This window comes from Ananas comosus, linkage group 2 (assembly GCF_001540865.1).
Source record: "Ananas comosus cultivar F153 linkage group 2, ASM154086v1, whole genome shotgun sequence".
Taxonomy (NCBI): Eukaryota; Viridiplantae; Streptophyta; class Magnoliopsida; order Poales; family Bromeliaceae; genus Ananas; species Ananas comosus.
The window spans coordinates 13,095,308-13,116,940 of NC_033622.1; the positions used below are offsets into that span (position 1 = coordinate 13,095,308).

General features: G+C 36.5%; 3 protein-coding genes across 5 annotated transcripts; 2 read left to right on the forward strand and 1 right to left on the reverse strand.

The window, feature by feature from the left end:
- On the forward strand, positions 817-8,212 carry LOC109706637 (protein SCAI). 3 transcript variants are annotated; one of them, XM_020227576.1, is made up of 9 exons: positions 843-1,693; positions 3,811-4,017; positions 4,699-4,944; positions 5,465-5,531; positions 5,620-5,706; positions 5,850-5,941; positions 6,775-6,945; positions 7,027-7,163; positions 7,682-8,212. In XM_020227576.1, the coding sequence occupies exons 1-9, from the start codon at positions 1,142-1,144 to the stop codon at positions 7,887-7,889; spliced, it is 1,767 nt and encodes a 588-aa protein (XP_020083165.1). In that variant the 5' UTR covers positions 843-1,141; the 3' UTR covers positions 7,890-8,212. The 3 variants fall into 3 exon arrangements, with proteins under 3 accessions (XP_020083166.1, XP_020083167.1, XP_020083165.1); XM_020227577.1 differs by lacking the exons at positions 7,027-7,163; positions 7,682-8,212 and having other exon boundaries at positions 817-1,693; positions 5,850-5,945; positions 6,721-6,939; XM_020227578.1 differs by lacking the exons at positions 7,027-7,163; positions 7,682-8,212 and having other exon boundaries at positions 820-1,693; positions 5,850-5,945; positions 6,775-6,939.
- Positions 10,850-13,069, forward strand: LOC109706588 (histone H3.3). Its single transcript, XM_020227524.1, has 5 exons — positions 10,850-10,997; positions 11,946-12,017; positions 12,183-12,259; positions 12,374-12,464; positions 12,639-13,069. Exons 2-5 carry the CDS (start codon positions 11,946-11,948, stop codon positions 12,807-12,809), a joined length of 411 nt encoding a protein of 136 aa, XP_020083113.1. The 5' UTR covers positions 10,850-10,997; the 3' UTR covers positions 12,810-13,069.
- LOC109706660 (14-3-3 protein 6-like) lies at positions 16,694-18,930 on the reverse strand. Its single transcript, XM_020227605.1, has 4 exons — positions 18,278-18,930; positions 18,065-18,187; positions 17,114-17,230; positions 16,694-17,009 (listed from the first exon to the last, which is right to left on the reverse strand). Exons 1-4 carry the CDS (start codon positions 18,773-18,775, stop codon positions 16,956-16,958), a joined length of 792 nt encoding a protein of 263 aa, XP_020083194.1. The 5' UTR covers positions 18,776-18,930; the 3' UTR covers positions 16,694-16,955.

Below are 21,633 nucleotides of genomic sequence, written 5' to 3' on the forward strand. Positions count from 1 at the left end.
AATAACTCAAATAATATGATGAAGAAGCTCTAGGCAAAATACACTGTACACTGTTCCTAACGTGATGGATATAGAATGCTGTTAAATTGGATGCTGTGGGATGGGGACGGAGATTGAAATGCACAATCTTTTTTCTGTTCTAAACATGATTAATTGTTTCTGTAGCTTATTTGAATTTTCTGAAGGCGCGATTTGGTTAAAATTGTAAGTCGTAGTTTATTATATTTTAGTTGTTATTATTATGAGTTGAGTTTCTCAAAAATACACATTATTATTTAGAATCTGGTTACTAGCTTGATTTGCATGTAACTATGTAAGAAATACTTAAAATCATTAATATTTGTGCAGAAAAAAATTATTGTTTAAATTATTTTGACGATAATAAATTATAAGCTTCTTCAGTCTAAAGTGCTGGTATAATAATAAGAACTTCAAAAACAATCTTTAAAAAATTTCACATAAACATAAAGCAATCTATTATGAAAAATGCACAAACATATGTTATCCCTATTGGATTTGGATTTGAGTTAGAATCAAAATCCGAACCCTAACCCTTCTTAACCCTCCCTAATGCAAATGAGGATTTGAACATAAACAAACTCGAATAGGTTTGACCGCGAAACGCTTACCTCTAACTCAGTTAACATTAGATATCGTACATTGTTATTTTATTACACATGACTTTAAATATGTGTACCGTGTCAAACATTTGAAAAAGAAGGCCTTATTATTCTAATGAAAAAGAGAAATTTAGGATGTACCGAACGAAGCAAAAAGAGAAAGAGAAAGAATAACATATTATTATTATCATTAATATTTTTCACACTACATGATTGGCCAATAAACACCATAATAATTAGGAACTAGGAAGGCTAATTAAAAGCTTAGGGTCGTACTTATAAGCACATAATATTGGATTAGTATAAATGCGGAAAACAGAGTTGTAGTAGTTCCACGGAGTATCCTGATTTTGTTATACTTTAGTTTCCATTTTGCGTACAAGGGGCGTAGCACCAATTCCATCTCTCCAGGGCGGTGGTTACCTTAGTCCTCGGCGGAGCACCACACCGCGGGGGTCTCTTCCTCCTCCTCCTCTTCTTCTTCTTCTTCTTCTTCTTCGTCCTCGTCCTCTTCGCCGGAGATGGCCGACGACGGCGGCGGAGGCGGCGGCGGAGGAGGGGCGGCGGAGGCGTATCGGAGCTACAAGGCGCTGGTGGAGAGCGCGGATCGGAAGTTCGCGCGGGTGCGGGACCTGCCCCCGTACGGGCGCGGCGCCCACCACCTGCTCTACTACCGGAAGGTGTTCAAGGCGTACACGCGGCTGTGGCGGTTCCAGCAGGAGCGGCGCCGCGAGCTCGTCGCGGCGGGGCTGCGGCGGTGGGAGATCGGCGAGATCGCGTCACGGATCGGGCAGCTGTACTACGGGCAGTACATGCGCACCAGCGAGGCGCGGTTCCTCCTCGGGGCGTACGTGTTCTACGAGGCGATCCTCAACAGGGGCTACTTCGACGCCGCCGCGCGGGGGGAAACGCCGTCGCCGCGGCAGCGCCCCGATCTAGGGCTCCGGTACAAGGAGCTGCGGTTCCACGCCAGGTTCCTGATCGTCGCCATGCTTCTGAACCGCGCCGAGGCGGTGAGGCACCTCGCCGAGCGGTTCCGAGCGCTCTTGGAAGAGTCCAAGGCCGCTTACCCGGTAATTACCTTTTCTTTTAGCTCTTATTAATGTCTTAATTTGATCCGTATTTTTTTTTTTTTTTTTTTTTTTTTTATCTTTGTTGAAAAATTTAGTTCTTTGTTGAGTTGGTAAAGGATTTAGGGTGTTGTGATTGAAGATGAGCACTTTTATTTGTTTTCAAGTTGCAACGAAGAATCGAATACTCGATTAATCGCTCAAGATTCACCATTTTGTTAGTGTTCTTACTCTCTGAACTTGCAGTTCGCTCCGTAAGCAAGTTTAGTAGCCAATAATTGTGAACTTATTTATGCGTTATAGAAGTAGGTTGCTGGTTGGTGCTGCAAGCCACGTACTTTAGCAATTTGTCTCTTCATATTTTTAATTAGTAGTTTCACCTACTTATTATTTTAAGCAGCCGACTACTTATTTTGAGCAGCCAATTTCCCTAGTCGTTAGTTGTTGGTACTAAATTCAATGCTTCAGAGATGGTTCAGTCTCCTGAGTTCTTCAATTTTAACAAACTATCATTTCAATCCCTCAATCATGATGATGGGCCAACAAAACTTAAAAGTTCTACTATTATAGTCATGAATTAAAGTTTTAAAATTAAGTACTGTTCACTATAGAATATAGGGCGCTCAGCTGCTGTCTTATTCATCACTTTATCTTGAGTCTAATATGATGAAAGCGTAACTTTCTTTTGTATAACAGTAAGCAAGGTCTTGAACTATAGGAAAAATAACAATTTGTGTATGTAATCCTAGAAGTTGTTGTATAAGCAGGTTGATACGCCAGTTTTTTAACAACATTGGGAAAGAAGAATGCTCTGGTGGAAGGCTGGAAGCTACAGAAGGTCCTGATGACGAAAGCAGCCTGATAGTTTTCCTGACATATTCAATATCTGAGTTGAGATATAACTCAGCAAATAGCAATTCTGGGCAATTGTTTTGACCTTTTTATATTTTAAAGTAAGGAGACTAATCTTTTGGCTCATATTGCTGAGCTGTAGGTACTGACAGCAAACTCAATCAGAGAGACTAGTATGACGTCTAGTTATAGCCAGCGTTTCAGCCTTTTTCATGTGACACAAGACAGCAGTGCGGGCTTGCTTTTGGACCTAGAGAAGAAGTTTGCATCTCTCCGAAGTGGAGGAAGTGTATTTAGCGCTCTTAGTTTTCCTAAATTTGCCAGATAAGATCCTTTTAGTTAGATACTTTAGAAAAGCAAATTAGGTGAATTTTGATTCACATTCATCGAGGTTGTGGCATTTGTTGGTTCCAGTGTATGTGACTCAAACTTCTTGGCCCAAGTTTGTTGAGTCATTGACAACTTGAACCTTTATAGAATTCACATGTTTATGCCGAAGAAATGATACGGTAAATAAAGCAGAGTTCCAATATTCACAAATCCAGAAGATCAAAGTTGATATAGCCAAACGGCCGATTGGTTGGAGTTGAGGCTACTAAGCCCTTCAGTGTTTTGGCTGATTCAGAACCTGATGTAGCCTACGAAGGAAGATAATCGTCTGAGGTGGAGACTACTAATCCTGTACCTGCTGTTGGAATGCAGAGGCCAGAAAGTCATTTTATGAATGGATGATATTACTTGAACATCGACACAGGAACTTCTATACACAATAGTCAAAGTCTCGAACTTCTATTTCATTGGACAGATTCTGTCCAAGCAAAAAGTGAGATAACATACATTTTTATCTTGTTTGCTAACTTGTCAGCATGACATAACTGTCTGCTCCTTTTCTTTAGGTTTACTATGTCATACAATTGCTTTAATTTACATCATTCTGTTTGGATGCTGTGATACCCCTGTATTCGCATCAGTGATTACGTACTTGATGTACATGTGTGTAGTTTGCTGTGCTTTTTGACTTTTTAGCTAATAATATTTGTGAGAGTGATCCTTTTTGTTGCAAATCTTAATTCGATTGTACAGCTCTAGGTTTTTTTCCATGTTTATAAAATATAATTGCATACATTATTATTATCTATGTTCGGCAGGGATCAATTTAACTAATTATTAGCAAGTTCCATAGTTCTAGACAATTTCATATTTTGTCTAGTTTGACCTATTGAATGTTATTGCCAGCCTCTCTCACAACAGAATATTTTACTATGCAGGAGACCAACTTTAAAGAATGGAAGCAAGTGCTGCAAGAAATCACAAGGTTCTTGAAAGCAGACAGAGCTTTTACAAATTCCAGGCCTTTGAGATACAATGTGTTGTTTGATTCTCATCCATCTTCGCTTCCATATATTGCACGGTTACATTCGAGGAGGGTGTTGAGGCTTCAGGATGCTCTGTTGACAAGTTATCGGCGAAATGAGGTATGCTGATTGATACCAATGAAGCCATGATAGCCTGTTTTGTGATAATCTTGTTCTTACGATCCAGTTTAAAAAAGCACCATTTCAATTTGGATTTCGTTATTTGCAGTGTAAGCAGAATTGTAGAAAATCCACTCGAATCTTTTCATGGAGTGGATTATACAGATTGTGAACCATCCAATCCAAATTGAATGATCACCATATGTTTGTTTTATTATGGAAAAATAGTCCCCTTAATTTCAAAAAGAAAGATAGTCCCCTTGAACTATGATAATAAACATAGCTCAGAAATCAGAATACAGAAAAGTAACTAAGATTAAAATCCCGAGATCTAAAAGCAACTACGAATAAGTTAAGATGGAAAATGATAATGGAAATTCAGGTACCAGCAGAAATGATTGAAATGTTGAATATTTTGAACAAATGACCAAATTATCTAGCATTCGAATCACCAAATGTAGCATTTCTGCAACCCACAACAAATGTAATGACAATCTAACACAAGTTAGTTATGTGTCTCATCACTTTTCTAAATTTACATGGCCCCATTGTAAACGAAGTCTTTAACTCTTTAATCATCGTATAATATTTAATTTCTCTTGATAAATTCAATATTGCAGGTTTTCTGCAACTAGTCTATGGCCCTTTTCTTACTGGCTTTTATTTTTTTTGAACTTCCAGGTCAAGTTTACAGAGCTTACTTTAGATACATTCAGAATGTTGCAGTGTTTGGAATGGGAACCCAGTGGATCTTTCTGCCAAACTCCTACAAAAGAGACTGCTGAAAATGGTGGTTTCACTGATGAGAGTGGAGCATCTGGACTGATTGATATAAATCTTGCTGCGGCTGATATGACAGATCCAAATCTGCCTTCGAATCCTCGAAAGGCTATTATTTATCACCCTTCTATCTCTCATCTAATTGCGGTGAGTGTAGCAACTGGATACTAACTGTTGTTTTAATTTTTCCCAGGTAGTGAACTGGTACAAAGCTGAACCTTGTCAAACTGAATTAAATCATTTAGTTTGGTTTAACTAGCAGTTGGTTTGGGTTTTGGTTTTTATATTACCCGGGCCACTCAATTTGATTTAATGTAGTTTTTCACCCAAAATTGAACTTTACCAACTGATGTAATTGTGAATACTTGTTTGTTAAAGCAAATTACATAAATTTCAAGTTTCTAGCTGTCGCCTGAAAAATCATAATACGACTGTTAGTTGATCGGAGCTAGTTAAATGTGATTAGAAGATGATATACATCTCCTTCGTCTGTATGAATAGTAGGTACTAAAGCAGCGATTTGATTGACTCCACAATTATATACCACATATCATGCTTGTGTCAAACATGTCTGTGCAAAAAGTTATTTGTCCTGTAGCTATTTGCAGTAGCTTTTTCTAATATGATTGTTCTTTGACTGTCATAAGGTTGTATGCTGTATCTACAGGTCATTGCAACAATTTGTGAGGAGCTCTCTTCAGATGGTGTTTTACTAATATATATATCAGCATCAGGTTGTTGTTAGTGCGGTTGTTTCTTCTTTATCCTTCTGCTTATTTGAGTGGGGATCATTCCATTTACTAATTTTATGATACTTTGCAGGAAAAGCTGATCACTCTCTTGGTGGTAAACCAAATACAAATGTCTCTTCAGAAAGTTATCTATATCTAGGTTCTCGAGGAAATGGAGGTATGTAACTGTTGTCAAACCCATGATATACTAAACAATGTGAAACACATCTTGGTCTGATAGTTGAAATTGCTAGTCCTTGTACTTTTTTAGCTGACATGGTGTTTTCCTGCTTATAAGCTCGTAGTCTTTCTTGTTAGCAGGGTTGAACAACCTCTATCCCGAAGATCTGATTCCTTTTACTCGAAGTCCGCTTTTCCTTATTATCGATAGTGACAATAGCCAAGCATTCAAGGCAGGTTTGTCAAAACTTGTTCTCTATGTGCTAGCAAACATTCTCAATCATGAACGTCTCTTTTTATGATCAAATCTTGGAAACATCACTTCTAAACTGGTGTTACTCCTACTTATATTTCTGTTTTAGAGGTTTAGATCTTTTTACGGCTGATAATTATGTGACCACATGATGTAAGGAGAAGCATTTGTATTTAGAAAAATCTATGGTTATGATATATATAACTGCCTCAATAACCCTTCGAGCTTCAACTGTTTTACATGATAGACTTTAGTATTGACAACAAAAGACATGGGTGCCTGGATCTCATTTCAGTGGCTTAACACTTTTGTTTTGGATACTGTCAAACTGTATATCATATAAGAGATGATAGGCGTTGAACCACTTCAATTGCAAAATATAATTTGACACGATATCAGTGCCCACTTTCTTTTGTTGCACTTTTTGTCAATTTATCATCACATCATGTTGAAGAGTCAACATTAGCATTGCTACTTCATATTTGGTGGGCTACACTATATTGCCTATCTACACCAGTTTATACAGAGAACTTTATTATCTTTTTTTTCAAAAGTCGATTGGTTCTCGTACTTCCTATAATATAAGTTAGAAGGTCGCCCTGCCTTAAGTTGTTTTCTGTTTCTATTGTAGTTACTATAGGAAGATGATAGGAAGTGATAATGTGGTTTAGCGCATTCGTACTTCGTAGCCCTTATTCTAAATTTATTTACCCTTCTTCTCTTGGGACGTTTTTCCTTTTTTTCAAAAAAATAAAAAAGAAGAAGAAGCTCAAGCAATCAACAATCCTCTCTTGCATATTGTACTATTACCAGGCCATACATGGTGCTGAAAAGGGGGAAACAGCTGCTTTGCTTCTTTCTCCTGGGAGAACAATAACGTCTACTGCAGATTGTGCTAATAATGGAAGCCAATTTACGTACTTCCTAACTGCTCCACTGCAAGCATTCTGCCAATTAGTTGGCTTCTCTTCAGATATAGAAGCTGTAAGCTTATTCTAAGCATTTAATATCTTTACATCAATATATATGCTTGCTCTGATTTTATTTTTCCTCGCGTGATTTCAGAATGTATATAGCAGTGCCGAGACGATACTCTCATCCGCTTTGGCTGAATGGGAAGTCGTACTGTGCACATCAGATGATCTGAACCTGGTCTGGGGACAAGTTTTACCTGATCCATTTCTGAGACGCCTAATTCTTAGGTATTTTGTTCTCATTCTTCTTTCATGCAATATTTCTTAGTAAGTTTTCTTCATCTTAGACATTTATTCTTTACCACTTGATATATTTCTTGAAAATAACTCAAAATTTTGCCCCATGAGTATTAATCTAGATCTTTTTCCTTTCCTTCATAAAACTTGCTAAGATGGTGATATATGTGACATTGTATTCCTTGTTTGACTCCTTAGCATAAATATACCTTGCAAATTGATCTATAAACAATATTTTTATAGTCATTTACATCAAATTGATGCAGAAGCATGGATTTAATAGAGTTGGGAAGTTCGAATGCTTGGCAGAAATGAATGTCCTAATCAGAACACTTTGTCATTGATATTCACAAAAAAAGAAAAAACCGTTAACTCATATAAATGTGCTGAAATTAATGTTCCCTTGTGTATACATATAGGAATTAAAATTCTTCATCCAACTTACTGAATATGAGTTTTTTTTTCCTTTTTTTTCACAAGTAATCTTCTTCTCATGTAATTCTAACCAGGTTCATATTCTGCCGAGCTGTGCTTTCTCTCTTCTGCTTTCAAGAGGGTATTCAACATCTGCCCGATTGCTTACCGAGCCTTCCAGAAACAGTCTCTCCAAATTCTGCAGTAATTCAGACCAACATCCTTTTGCTTACAGAAAAACTTGGGGTCGCCAACCGTTTTAACTTTCGAGATATTGTCCGCGACTATACAAGGAACAGATGATTTGGAATTCGTATGTGCAATCTTCTGTAGATAGAATCGCAGTAAATAGACCCCCACTATTTGTTGATTGTTTTGTGTCGATACGCGGGATCATGGACTCTGCTGCGAGCTGTGCTTAGTTAGAGGCAAACCAGCGAGCAGATTCGGGAAATAGAGTTGGTATGTATCATCAGAGTATGTTCGTAGTATTTATCGAATTGTAGGGAGTCTATGATTTTTATTGTTGATAAAAGGAAACAGTAAAAGAGGCTAAAAATAGACGTTTTTGTCTGTCCTGTAATGAGCTACTTTTCCGGGGAGAGATGATTTCAGTTTTTTAAGGAGGCTTCTGCTGCAAATCTTTTTTTCTTTTTTTTTTTTTGAGAGAGAGATAGGTACCATTCTATCAACTTCGTTTATTTCATTTAGAAATAAATTTAGCTGAAAATATGAATCAATTAGGATTCGAACTTGGAAAAAAAAAAGGGATGCACGCTTCTGCTGCAATTCTCTTTTATTCAAAGTGAATTATTTTTTGGTTTCCCGGTTTCTTGTGTTGGGTTCATGCTTAAGAATCTATGCTGGTCCAGTGGCCTTTTCGAATATGTATATATATATATATATATATATATTTGCTGTATTAATCATAATAGCTTTTAAAGTTTCTTCATACTACAATGCCGTACCATATTATGATTCAAAGTTTATCAACATTTTTATAGCTGGAGTGTTATGTAACGATTCTTCTCTTTTCCTCTGTTCAAATAGAGTATACACCTGTTTAATTATTTTTTTAAAAAAGGATTATACTATGATCTGTAAGTCAAACATCGTCACTTTTTACATTGTTGTGAGTTAATAACTTGAAATTTTGTTATTAAAAGATTACTATTGCTTATTCACAGGCCATTTAAATAATATATTAGATAACACATATAAAATTATATTTTAATTTAAAGATGCTAATTATTAAGTAATAATGCAACATATATAACCTACCAAAACAACCTCATCTTCTACGGCACTAGGCAGCGACATGACAGTGGCGGTGACATTTGTAATGAAAATAATATATATATTAATAAGAGTAGAATAGTCTTCTTACTCCAAAATAATTATAATTAGATATTTAATTTATGATTAATTATAAAATTCTAACGGATGCTAACAACATAAGTATTTTTACAGACGACCTTAAACTTTGTAGGGACATATTTAGAAATGCGGTCTTTGCAGAAAGAGAAGAATAGCAAACTAAAAAATTTAAACTAAAAATTTTGAATATTAATAATTAAGTGCTTAAGTAACTGTGCCCGTGTATTATTTGTTGGACTACAAATTCTTATACAAAACTCATAGGGCGTGTTTGGTTTTGAAATTGGAGTCGGAATCAGAATCGAAATCAAAATAAGTTGGAATCGGAATCGGAATGACTCATTACCTAATTCTGTTTGGTTTATCACCTGAATTGGAATCGAAATAAATCATTCCCATTGTCGGTGTTTGGTTTAGGTGGATATAAAAAACGTAATCAAATTAATATACTAACATTATTTTTATAATATATTAATTTAAATTCAAATTAAAAAATTAAATATTAAAAATTTACATAGAAATTTTGAAATAATGTCAAAATTTTAAATCCATTTTTTTAAAAAAAATTAAACTTTGAAGTTGAGTGAATAATTCAAAATATGAAACTAAATTTTGATTTATTCAAATTAAGACTAAAATTATAATTTTAATTTTAATTTGAATCCATAAATGTAATTTAAATTTGAAATAAAATTTGAATAAAATTTTATATAAATTAAAATTTAATTTAAATTCATAAGTTAGATTCGAAATACTTGATTAAATTTTAATTTTTAATTTAAGTTCAAATTAAAATTTAAAATTATATATTTAATTTTTAAATTTTAGGTCATATTTTAATTAAAAAAGTTGAAAAAACAAATTTAATCCGAATAAATATCTATTCCGTCCGGATTCAACTTCCAATCCGACCTCTTAGGCCAGATTGAAAAAAGAGGTGATTGTGAGATTCCTATTTCACTCGGGAATCAGAATCGGAATGGAACTCTCGCGTACCAAATACCCACAAATGAATTCACCCATTCTGATTCCGATTTCAGGGTGAAAAAGAAGCAAACCAAATATGCCCATACCCATATAGAGTAACAATTTAAAAGACCAAAAGATATTTTGAATGGGAAAAGCCCTAAGGAGCAACTAGCCTGCAAGACAATGAATTTTCAATTTTTTTAAAATTTAAAACTGGTCATATTCAAACGTGCTAAATTTCCTTGAAAGTACTGAATCTATATCAAAAAGAACGGGGAGGACCAATAGACTATAGACACATGGCACATAGCAATGATGCTGAGTGGTCAATCAAAAAAATCTAGGCCAATTTTATCTTCCCACTAAATTTTATTTATCTTTTTAATTTAATGTTTTTTGTTTGTAAATTTGAAAATTTTTTGTTAGATTCAAATGGCTATAAGAGATACGCTCTACCTTGTATTTTTGATTGAAATGATTGTATCTTTTATGATCGTTTATTTTAATCCTAATATAATTATTAAAATTGCTAAAAAAAAAAAAAACTCAATTAAATACTTATTACGAAAAATAGTAAAGGATCAATTCCAAATAAGTTAAAGTGTAGAGGGTGTCTATACATTTTTTACCGAAAAAGTTAGTACGTTCCTTTCAATTCACGTAAACTTAAAAAGAAAAAAAAAGAAAAAGAAAAAGGAGAAAAGCCCAAAAAGGATTTCACGGTAAACCTCACGAGAAACGCCTAGCGATCCGTGGACGAACTCATCAGCCAATAGAGACACAGAACAAGGGCTAACGCGATCCACCCACCATCTAAAATCCGATCTAGGCCGTCACTTGGGAAACGGGAAAACACAGAAAGGGACAATCTCTACCGTCCGTTTTCATTAACACAACAATGATTCTCTGATCCGTATGAGCCGTTGGATTGTCCACGAGGAGCCGATCTCGCTGACCCGTTCTTCGAAGGCCTATAAATAGGTCTCCACCGCGTGCAAGTCACAACTTTTGATCGCTCGAGGGGGAATTAGGGCTCGTTGATTCTCTGAAAAGCTTCTTCGAGAGGTACGCCTCGGTCCTGTTCTTTTTTTTTTTTAATTTCTTTTCTTTTGCTGTCTTTTTCAGTAATTAGATGTGTTAATTTTTTACTGTAATTGTGATTTTTTCGTGGAATTCTTTTGTATTTTTTTTAATCATGATTGATCTTTGATTCGTTATGCTTCGTTTTTGTTTTGGTGATGTGATAGGTGTTTTTCTAATCGGGGATTTTGATTTTTGTGTCGTCCTTGCAGTGTTGTAGATTCGTCTTGGTTTTGTAAGTTTTATGTTGATTTGGCTTTTGTTTCTTTTCCTAGTTTTAAGGATTTCTATTATTAATCTTATCTCGAGGAACATTGTTTGAATAAGGTGCGAGATAGTTTTGCTGAGGTCTACTATCAAAGATTAATGTATGCAGTGTTGATTTGGTTTTAGATGTATGTTCGCGCAATCTCATTGTTTCAGTTTGTAGAAAGAAGTATCACTTTTAGAATTTTTAATAGATTATGTATCTGACGATGAGGTAGATCTTTATCTCACTATTTTGTAGAATCGCCGTGAAAGTATTACACTGTTGCATTAAAATCTTAACTCAATAACAGTTTTGCGATCTGCTATAATACCTGTGGTGTAAAACTTCTTGATGTCTCTGCATTGAGTGAAATTTTAAGGGTGGGCTATACCCTTGACACAATAGCACCTGTTTAATTCAATTGTAATTTTGATCAATAGAGAATCTCTCACAGTTCAATCACATAATAACATATTAGATCAATTAAGTTAAATCAATGGTATCAAGGTTACTTGATGAGGAAGAAAGACGGTAATTATTTTTTGGCTTGTGTGCGGGAAAGGTTTGATCCATCAGAATTCGTTTGTAGGCGGTAGGAGTATTGCAGTTTTTATCTTAATTTGTTTGCAAGATGATTGTCTTCTATCTGCTAAACTAGTTTATGTGATTTGTTGGTCCGGCAGATGGCTCGTACCAAGCAGACTGCTCGCAAGTCCACCGGAGGAAAGGCTCCCAGGAAGCAGCTTGCCACGAAGGTTTGTTATCCAGCATGTTTTATTGGCTAAAATGTATCGCAAACACCCTGAATTGCGTGTGACCTAAAAAACAAATCAAACCTGCGAACATACATCTTAGCTTTTTTAATGATGTAACAGTATTTACTCAGTTGCATCTGAAATAACTTTGCATGAACTTTGCAGGCGGCACGCAAGTCTGCTCCTACAACTGGTGGAGTGAAGAAGCCTCACCGCTACCGCCCTGGAACTGTTGCTCTTCGGTGAGTGCAATTAGAGGTTTTAAATTAGAGGTTTTAGGTTTTATCTGTATATTTGCTCTTGTTTTCCCCCTTTTTTTTTTTTCAGATGCATAATTAGTTGTTTGCTTTCCTCAGTGAGATTCGTAAGTATCAGAAGAGCACTGAGCTGCTCATAAGGAAGTTGCCTTTCCAGAGGCTTGTCAGGGAAATTGCACAGGACTTCAAGGTGAGATCTTGCTGTGATAAGAACATCATCTGCTGTTTATGATCAAATATTGTTCTTGGAGAGAATTACGCAAAAGCCCTGGGTATCAGGGATACACGTATTTTCTTATTTCAACTGCTTCATTTAGATACTGATTGATGATACTCTTCTTATTGCCCTGTAATATTATTGCAGACTGATCTGCGGTTCCAGAGCCATGCAGTGCTTGCCCTTCAGGAGGCAGCGGAGGCGTATCTTGTGGGTCTTTTTGAGGACACCAACCTGTGCGCCATCCATGCCAAGCGTGTAACCATCATGCCCAAGGATATTCAGCTGGCCAGGAGGATCCGTGGTGAGAGGGCTTGAGCTCTCTCTGTCTGTCTCTAGTCTCATGCTTATGTTTCTCGTGTAGTATCAGTTTGTCGAACTGATTTATGTTTTTGTTCAGTTGGTATTTATGCAACATGGACAATGTACGTTTTAAAGTCATTAGAGTGGCGTAGGATGCTAATGTTGAACCTTTTGTTATTGGTTGGTGATAGGTCATCCATCCCCTGGTGGATGTGTATTGAATTATTAATGTGTTCTATGTGGTTTTATGGATTGGACTGTTTGGCTTGTGTATCTGTGGTCGTGAGTTATCATTTTCTTTTGAAACCTCTGCTCTGTAGCAAGAAAGGTGCCAGTTCTATACTAATTCATGAAAAGTTTTAACTGACGATGGTGTTCAATTTTTTTTTTCCCCACCTACATTGCAGTTTTATTCAGACTAATGTAATAATGGCTCTCTTTATATAGCTGGTGGGTGATTTATCTTATTTGCAAAAAGGAAAAATGACCATAAAGATTGAATGTGGTCTGTCATGCTAGATTTTTGTTTGCCTTTTCGTGATTGCTGGTCATCGTACACTCTCTGGTTAAAGTAAGAAAATATGCTGAAGGTGTTTATGCATTCAAGCATGGGTAATGTTACTACATCAAATTTATTTATGAGGTAACATCTTCTGGAAGTGCAATTAGTGTACTTGTAAACAGTTTACAAATGGCCTAAACATGATGCATCGTTGGTCGAGAGCATCACAATTTGACTCTTGTTAAGATCGTGGGCTAATATGTTCTTCGAGGACTGGTTTACGACTACTTCTCATTCCAACCCTGCGTCTCTACCGAAAAAGCAAAAGATAAGGTTATTATTATACACATTATTAGTTTTTACCTCAAAGAAACAAACAAGTCTGATAAATTTCCTGGCAAAATCATGTAGGACTTGTTTGGCATGATAATGACAGTTTGATAATAGCTCATCTAATGCTATAAGATAAAGCAGAGTCAGAACGAAATCATGTAAAGACAAGCTTCTAAATCACAACTGACCGTGAAATTTTTTTGCAATACCAATGGGAGTCCTAATTGATGAATTTGTATTCAGGCTTGGTTTTGGATTCAATCTGGACAATTAAGTCCATCTCCCTCCCTCCCAAGCTTCTCTTGTATGCGGACTTGATTTGAATTTATGGAATAATCACAAAAAAAATAGTATATCAGTTTTGGATTCTCACAGCACGATTGATTTGAATTTATGGAATAATCATAAAAAAAATAGTATGTCAGTTTTGAATTCTCACAGCACGATAATCTATCGGGACAACCCCTCTCGTAACGAGAAGAGAAAACATTGCTTCCGCAGGATACAAAGTGATTTCAGAGGGGATGAAGCGGCTGACAAACTTATAAATCTCCCTCATTTTTTACTTTTTATCCAAAGATGGCTCAACTGCAAGTCATTCATGTAAGAAAAAAATTAAATTTAACCAATAAAAATTATAAATTCATTTAAAAAAATATAAATCATTTGTAAATATTATAGTACTGTTATATGTCAGATATCAGCAATTACTAACGAATTATGATAACGCAAGAGAAATTTATCGGACAGCGCGGCTTCTTCCAGCAGTCAAGTTTGCTCAGAGGCTAAAATATAGGACAAAAATAATTTCCCAAATAGAAACACGCCTGAGGAATGGGTCTCTTACCGGTCCATTTCTCGACACCAGAAGGCATCCCATCCGGCACTGCCCCTCCCAATATTAAACATTTCCCCTCCTATAAAAACCCCACCCTATTTCCTCTCAACATTCAAGCAATCACCATCGTCGAGCCAATAAAAAGCAGTTAGAGCATACCACAGGTGAGAGCCGCATCCCAATGGCATTTCTCGGCAACAAGGCGGTGCTGGCACCTGCTTCTGGTGGCCATGGTGATGGCTGCGTCGGTGGGGCCGTCGACCCAAGAAGAGTCCCAGTGCTTCTGCGACTGCATGAAGACGCAGTGCATGAAGATCCAAGGCGCCACCAAGGAGGGGTGCGCCAGAGCCTGCAGCGACGGCTGCACCGACGCTGGATTCCTGGGCCAGTCCAAACCCAATGAGCACTGTGGTTACTAATTATGTTGGCTCGCCGCGGCTTTGCCTCCTCTTCTCCTTTCTTCTTCCTGTTGTTTTTTTCTTTGCTCGCATATTACTTCGCCGTTGTAAGCTCGTTTGTACTGTTGTTTGCTGCCAGTGATATCTCTATTCAAAAATTTGTTATCTTATTTGATCAAACTTACCAAAGGAAATGGACTTTTTAGCCCCAAAAAGCTGCCTCAAGAGCGTTTTACACAAGGAAGATCAACATAAAAAAAAAAAAAAAAAGCTTTTAAAAACGAAAAAAAAGAGCTCGAATTTAAAGCTTTCGACCTCTTGAAATTCAAATAATAGAATAGCTCGGTTACAGAAATGAACAAGCGACAATTTATACACTGAGTGTGGATTTTACCCCCTCAAGCATCTACCATTACGGCTGCATAGGGGGCGCGTAGCAAAATATCATTTGTTGAATGTAACTTAAGCCTCTTGGTTGTTGTATACCACACATATTAAATTAAATTTAAATTTTAGAGTATCTACATTTCAGATGTTGAATTTGTAGAAATCAAATAAGAGCCCATTCTCCAATATTTTCCTTTAAGAGTGAAAGATGACGTATTATTTTGAATTTGAAACCACAGATATCAACTACCAGTACGCAAGGCATAATTAGTTCTAACATTAATTTTTGAAATTACTTATGCATACATATTGTTTTATTTATACATAAAACAAATCACATACATAAGTTATTTAATACCGTAAATCAATGGTAGGCGGTGTACAAATATAGGTTTACACTATGTTCATGCAATGGTGTTCTCACTCGGCCACTGCAACATTATTTTTCTACAAAAAGTAAAGACTACTCTAAATGGGTCCCTCAACTTTAACTTTTTCCAGTTAAAACTTCTTCATTCACTCATAGCAAATAAAACTAGAATAGCTAATGCAATTATTAAATTTAATTAGCTTTTTAATTAAAATAATTAGAGTAATTTAATTTTGAAAATATTAAAAGTAAGGAAAATGTTAACAAAAAAGTGATAAATTCTGGAAGCAAATTCAAATTACCTATATTTGAGGGCTTCCATATGTTTATATTTTCATATAATTAAAATTTATTTTGATAAGTGCAGCTTATAGAATTTTAATAAGGGAAAACTTCACTTTATCACTTTAGTACCCTATGGTTTAAAGTGTAACATAATTAAATTGATAAAGTGATACACTTTAAACAACAGGGTACTAAAGTAATAAAGTAAGAAATCACATGGTACTAACTTGATTCACTTTAAACCACGGAATACTAAAATGAAAAAGTGCGAAATCACAAAAATTTTTTTAAAAGTTTTCCCTTTTAATAATTATGTATAAAAAAGTATTAATTTAGAAAATTATCAATTACTCTTCAAATGGCTCCGAAATCAATAATCAATAATATAAAAGAATACGTGGTTTACATATTATTTTTTATAAGAAGTATAGTAATTAATGATTTTTGATATGTAGCCCTTGTAAATATTATATGCCACATTTAACAAACTAAATTTTAAAGATAAATAAGCTTTCAAATATAATATTAGTCTATCTTCTGTGCTTATAATTTTTATCACGGGATGATTTGGTGGAACCAGATAATAAGCAAAAAAACTAAGATTAAAAAAAACTAAATACAAAAATTTATTGAAGGTTTACATATATAAAAACCTCGTCTAATTATTACGTAATAATAATTACTATCATAGTTTACCTATGTGATTACCCAAATATAAAACACTCACAGCAAATCACGGGCCATTTCACTTCAAGCATAGTATGGTAAACAACAATATATATGAGATTGTAGAAAGAAGAGAAATTTCATAAGCCAAATATATTAAATAGGGAAGTATATAGCATTCTCATGATGCAAACATAACAGCAGCACACCTAATAAAGCAGCAAAAGAAATGGAAAACCGAGTACAGGAGGCACTTCCGTCTCAAGCCACAGGAAAAAGAAGAAAAATAGAGAGGAAAAGGTACTTGCAATTGATAAATCTGCAAGCTGGAACATTTAAAAACGAACCGGAGCAGCAGAACACGCCCATAAATAATAAGCTACTACTGCTCATCATCGGCCTTGGTTGCCTCTTTGATATCATCAACCCCATCATCCTGTATACGAAGCACGAAATGAAAAACCAGAACAGTAACTAAAGTGCGCAACAAAGAGTGATAATTGAGAAGGCAAGTATTCTGTTCGTAGGGTGTATAAAGACCTGCATATCCGAAGTCCACAAGGTGAGGTTGTCGCGAAGAAGCTGCATTATTAGGGTGCTATCCTTGTATGACTCCTCTCCAAGAGAATCTAGCTCGGCAATCGCTTCGTCGAAAGCCTACCAACAACTAGTGGTGAGTGCACTGAATAATTATAGCGCCGACACTATATCTTAAAACAGAAGTATCGAGTGACACGAGAAAAAGGTTATACTAAGAATGATCTGTGCAATCACGGGATATAAACCCACTGTGGATTGTAGATTCATACAAATGTACCCAAAAACAAGGAATTGAAATGACCAGTAAACGAACAGCATAATAAGGTGCAACGAAACTGTGAAGTACGAACTTACATAGCAACAAATTTTGTAACTTAAGGAACTCACACTGGTCGACAATGTGCTTCGCCAATAGAAAATTTACATCTCTTTACGAATCTCTGATTAATCGAGAACAGCCTAAGCATAAAGTACAGATTTTAAAGCCAGCAGGTGGGGAAAAAGATAAGTGTAGGAACAAGAAGGTGGATAGCTCAGCATGGTAGCATTATATACAAAGTGATAAACAAGATTAACAGTAAAACTCTTCTAGCTTGTCTCTTGAATTAAAATCCCATGCATAATAACCCCTCAATTAGTAATCTAATATCTCTATGAAGTGAAAACTACAAGATGTCAAGATAGAGATTCCTAGTACTTCAGAAAGAGATGGACCGAAACAAATGAAATTACATCCCTCAATCCTCTCATTTGCTTAGAGACATTCATAAATTAGAGTTGATTTTTCATTTGCCCCCGAAAAAAAATCATTGATCAAACTCTATGAATTTTTGTCATCATCAGATAATGCTCTACTTCTAGCAGATGAACAACAATCACAAAACCCTAGAATCCATTTCTTAGCGACATAAATATACAATCAGAGAAACTCAGAACTCTCGATCTGCTCACCTGCTTTGCGAGAGAGCAAGCTTTGTCCGGCGAATTGAGGATCTCGTAGTAAAACACCGAGAAATTAAGCGCCAGCCCCAGCCGGATCGGGTGCGTCGGCGCCAACTCCGCCGACGCTATGTCCTGTCACAAATCAATCAAAACTTGTTGAATCAAACTCGGAAACCCTAACCGTAACCCTAAGATCGGAAGGGATGGGGAGAGATGGGGGACCTGCGCGGCCTTGTACGCGGCGAGGGTGTTCTCGGCGGCGTCCTTGCGCTCGGGGCCGGTCTTGAACTCGGCGAGGTAGCGGTGGTAGTCGCCCTTCATCTTGAGGTAGAAGACCTTGGAGTCGGCGGAGGCGGCGGAGGGGACGAGGCGGGAGTCGAGGAGGGCGAGGATGCCGCCGCAGATGGAGGCGAGCTCGGCCTCGACGCGGCAGCGGTAGGCGCGGATCGCGGCGGCGTGGTCGGGGTTGCCGCGCCCCTCCTCCTTGGCCTCGATGGAGGAGACGATGCGCCACGAGGCCCGCCGCGCGCCGATGACGTTCTTGTAGGCCACGGAGAGGAGGTTGCGCTCCTCCGCCGTGAGCTCCTCCGCGTCGCCCTTCGCCGCCGCCACCTTCTCCATGAACTCCACCATCTCCTCGTACCGCTCCGCTTGCTCCGCCAGCTTCGCCAGGTACACGTTCTCCTCCCTGCTCGCCGCCGCCGCCGCCGCCGCCGCCATGGACGCCGCCGTGGATGGTGCTCGCGAACGCCGCGAAAGGGAAAGGCAAAGGGAAAGGGAAAGGGAAAAAAGGTTAATTTGGTGGGAGCGTATTGAGAAAAGGTGAAGGCGAGAAAAGGAACCGAGAATATTATACAGGAGTAAAAAGCGAACGAAAACGAGGAAGTGGGTGTAAAATAAGCACGAGTATTTATCCTTCAAAAATATCCATCCTCAAATAAATTCATCTAAAAATTTAAAATTTTTCCAATAAATTCTCAAAATAGAGAAATATATATATAAGAAAAACTTTTTAAGGGACAATTTTCTCTTTTATTCAATAGTTTCTCAAATTAATTTAATTGCTATCTCCAGCGGGATGTGGTTGGAGTCCTCTTCTTATTTCCCATTCAGTTTTGTAGGAAACTTGGTTAAATTGTTTGTGAGAAAATCCTCCCCGTAATGATTGCCAATCAACAAGCCCATATCTATAACTATTATTATATAATCAAATTTCAGCGACAAAAATCATAAACGAGTATTTGGGAACGAAAATAATGTACTCTAATTTTAGATTTTTTTAATTTTTTTCTCCTTTTGTACTTTTGTTGAAGTGCAAGTTGTTTAGATAGTTATGTTCTTCTTCAAACAGTAAGACCTAAACTGGGCTATAGAGAGCTCCAACACTGGGCCATTTACAGATTTACTTGTAATACGAAAAATTGGTACGTAGGCTACAGTGGATGAAAGGGCCACATTTTGCTTTAACTGCGTTGGATGTTTAAAAGTTGAGGCGCCTTTTAGAAACGTCTTTGTTCTAAAGCCCATAGAATGTGCTTCGCTAACTCGTGTTGGTTACCTATGACTCCACTTAAGATCGAAACCCAAACTTCTCAAAACAGCGCAAGTGACTTTAATTTATCCTAGACCAAAATTAATTATAAAAAAAAAGTAAAACAAAGAAATAACTAATCTTTCACACTTCTATCCTGCACCTCCTTCACTTCCAATCAAACAAGTATGAGAACTGAAAAAATTTTAGTTTCACAAGCTATAAAACACACAACAAAAAAAAAAAACCTTTATCTAAATCCTAATTCATCCGAACTTTGATCAAGTCAGTTAAGGAAGCTTTTAATCTAATCGGGCACATTAGAGCCGACTAATTTATGCTACATATTACTCATAGCGATCATGATCACTTGTTCCGTCCAATTGACAAAGCGTGCAACTTTTTTTTTTTTCCCTATGTTTCAATGTATTCTAATTCGAATGTATTTGACCTGACCTACAATATCATCATCTTCAATGTCAAAAGCAGGTTTATTTTTTATGATGTGTTAGTAACAACAATGGTGCACTTTTTTAATTATCATTTCGAAGGGCCTGCATATTATTGTCAGCAAAGTGCATTTTCGAATATAAAGAGAAAAAATAGAACCAAATCCATAGAAAACAAAACAAAACAAAAAATTCAAATTCAAACATTTCAATATGGAGAAGAAACCGTCAATTATATTATTATTATTATTATTATTATATATTGTTTTTCTAGAATTTTAAAGTAACTTTGCAAGTACTGTACCTGGTCGACGCCTTGGTTGACCAATCGCCGAGTAATTTTTTTCGCACCACAAATCCAGCTTCTGAAAAGTCAACGCCCGCATTATCCACGTTTCGTTGTGATAAAGTTGATTCGGCGTGTAAATTTCTCCCCCGCCACGTCACCAATTCGACCCGGTCTAGTGTGTACATGCACAATAGACCCAGGCACGCCTTACGGCGGTTCAGCGCCAAATCAAGGGGCGCAGAACAAATCACAGCCGTTCGATCAGCGTGATCGTTACGATATCATACGGGCCCACCTTATTGGCCCGTATTTTGACATAGGCGGTGCCCCAAATCGTAGGAGACAAGTGGGGGAGAGTGACATGATGCCAATCCAGTGGGCCCACAATCCGAGATGGGTGGGCCCACAGTGGGTCTGTTTCACTCAAATTACGTAAAGAGGTGCAGAAATATTTTCAGCCGTAAATACTTACTTTTTGTTGTTTAATTCTTCATAAATTAAATTAGATCGTAACACTACTTTTCTTCGCTTTTGGAAATAGAATGAGATAGAAAAAATTATAATAAATTAATTGCTATAGCAATTTTTTCCTCCATTTTTTTATGTGTTTGTAAAAGTTTTTGATAAAATAAATCAAAGAAATAGAATAATTATATTTCAAGTCATATACTTCCTATTAAAGATTAGAAAATAATTTTTATCTGAATTTGAATTCAACTAAAAGCCTTTTTCAACTTGAAAATCAGCTATGGGCAAACAATCAGGCCCTTAGCTCTTATTCTTGAACTGTGTTACTAAGCAAGTAATATATATATTTTTTTTTCTATCACGAAATTATTCTATTGTTCTAAATTAGTCCCCTAAAACTAGAGATGGTTTATCTTGTCCGTATGTGCCTAGACCTCAAGACTCACTAAATTTCTACTATTTAATCTATGAAGTTGGAAGTTATGGGTCCAAATTTAATCTCCACTCGAGAAATCAAATCCCGACCTTAAAAAGACCAGTTATCTGAATAATAACCACTAGACCATTGGAGTGATTGTATTGATTTTACCGGTCGATGATAGGCTCACGATAGCATATTGGCAGAGAGAATGAGAGAGGAGGAAGCCTACCAACAGCTACACTGCATTATTTATGTCCAAACAATCACACTTTTTTTTTAAAAAAAAATACAATAAAAATATCTTTCTAAAAATTATAATACAATAAATGAATTTCAGAAAAGAAAATTACATAAATAAAAATACCACATTAATTTTAGACTTTTTCAGAAAGAGAGGGCGCCGATTTCAACTCCTCAGCT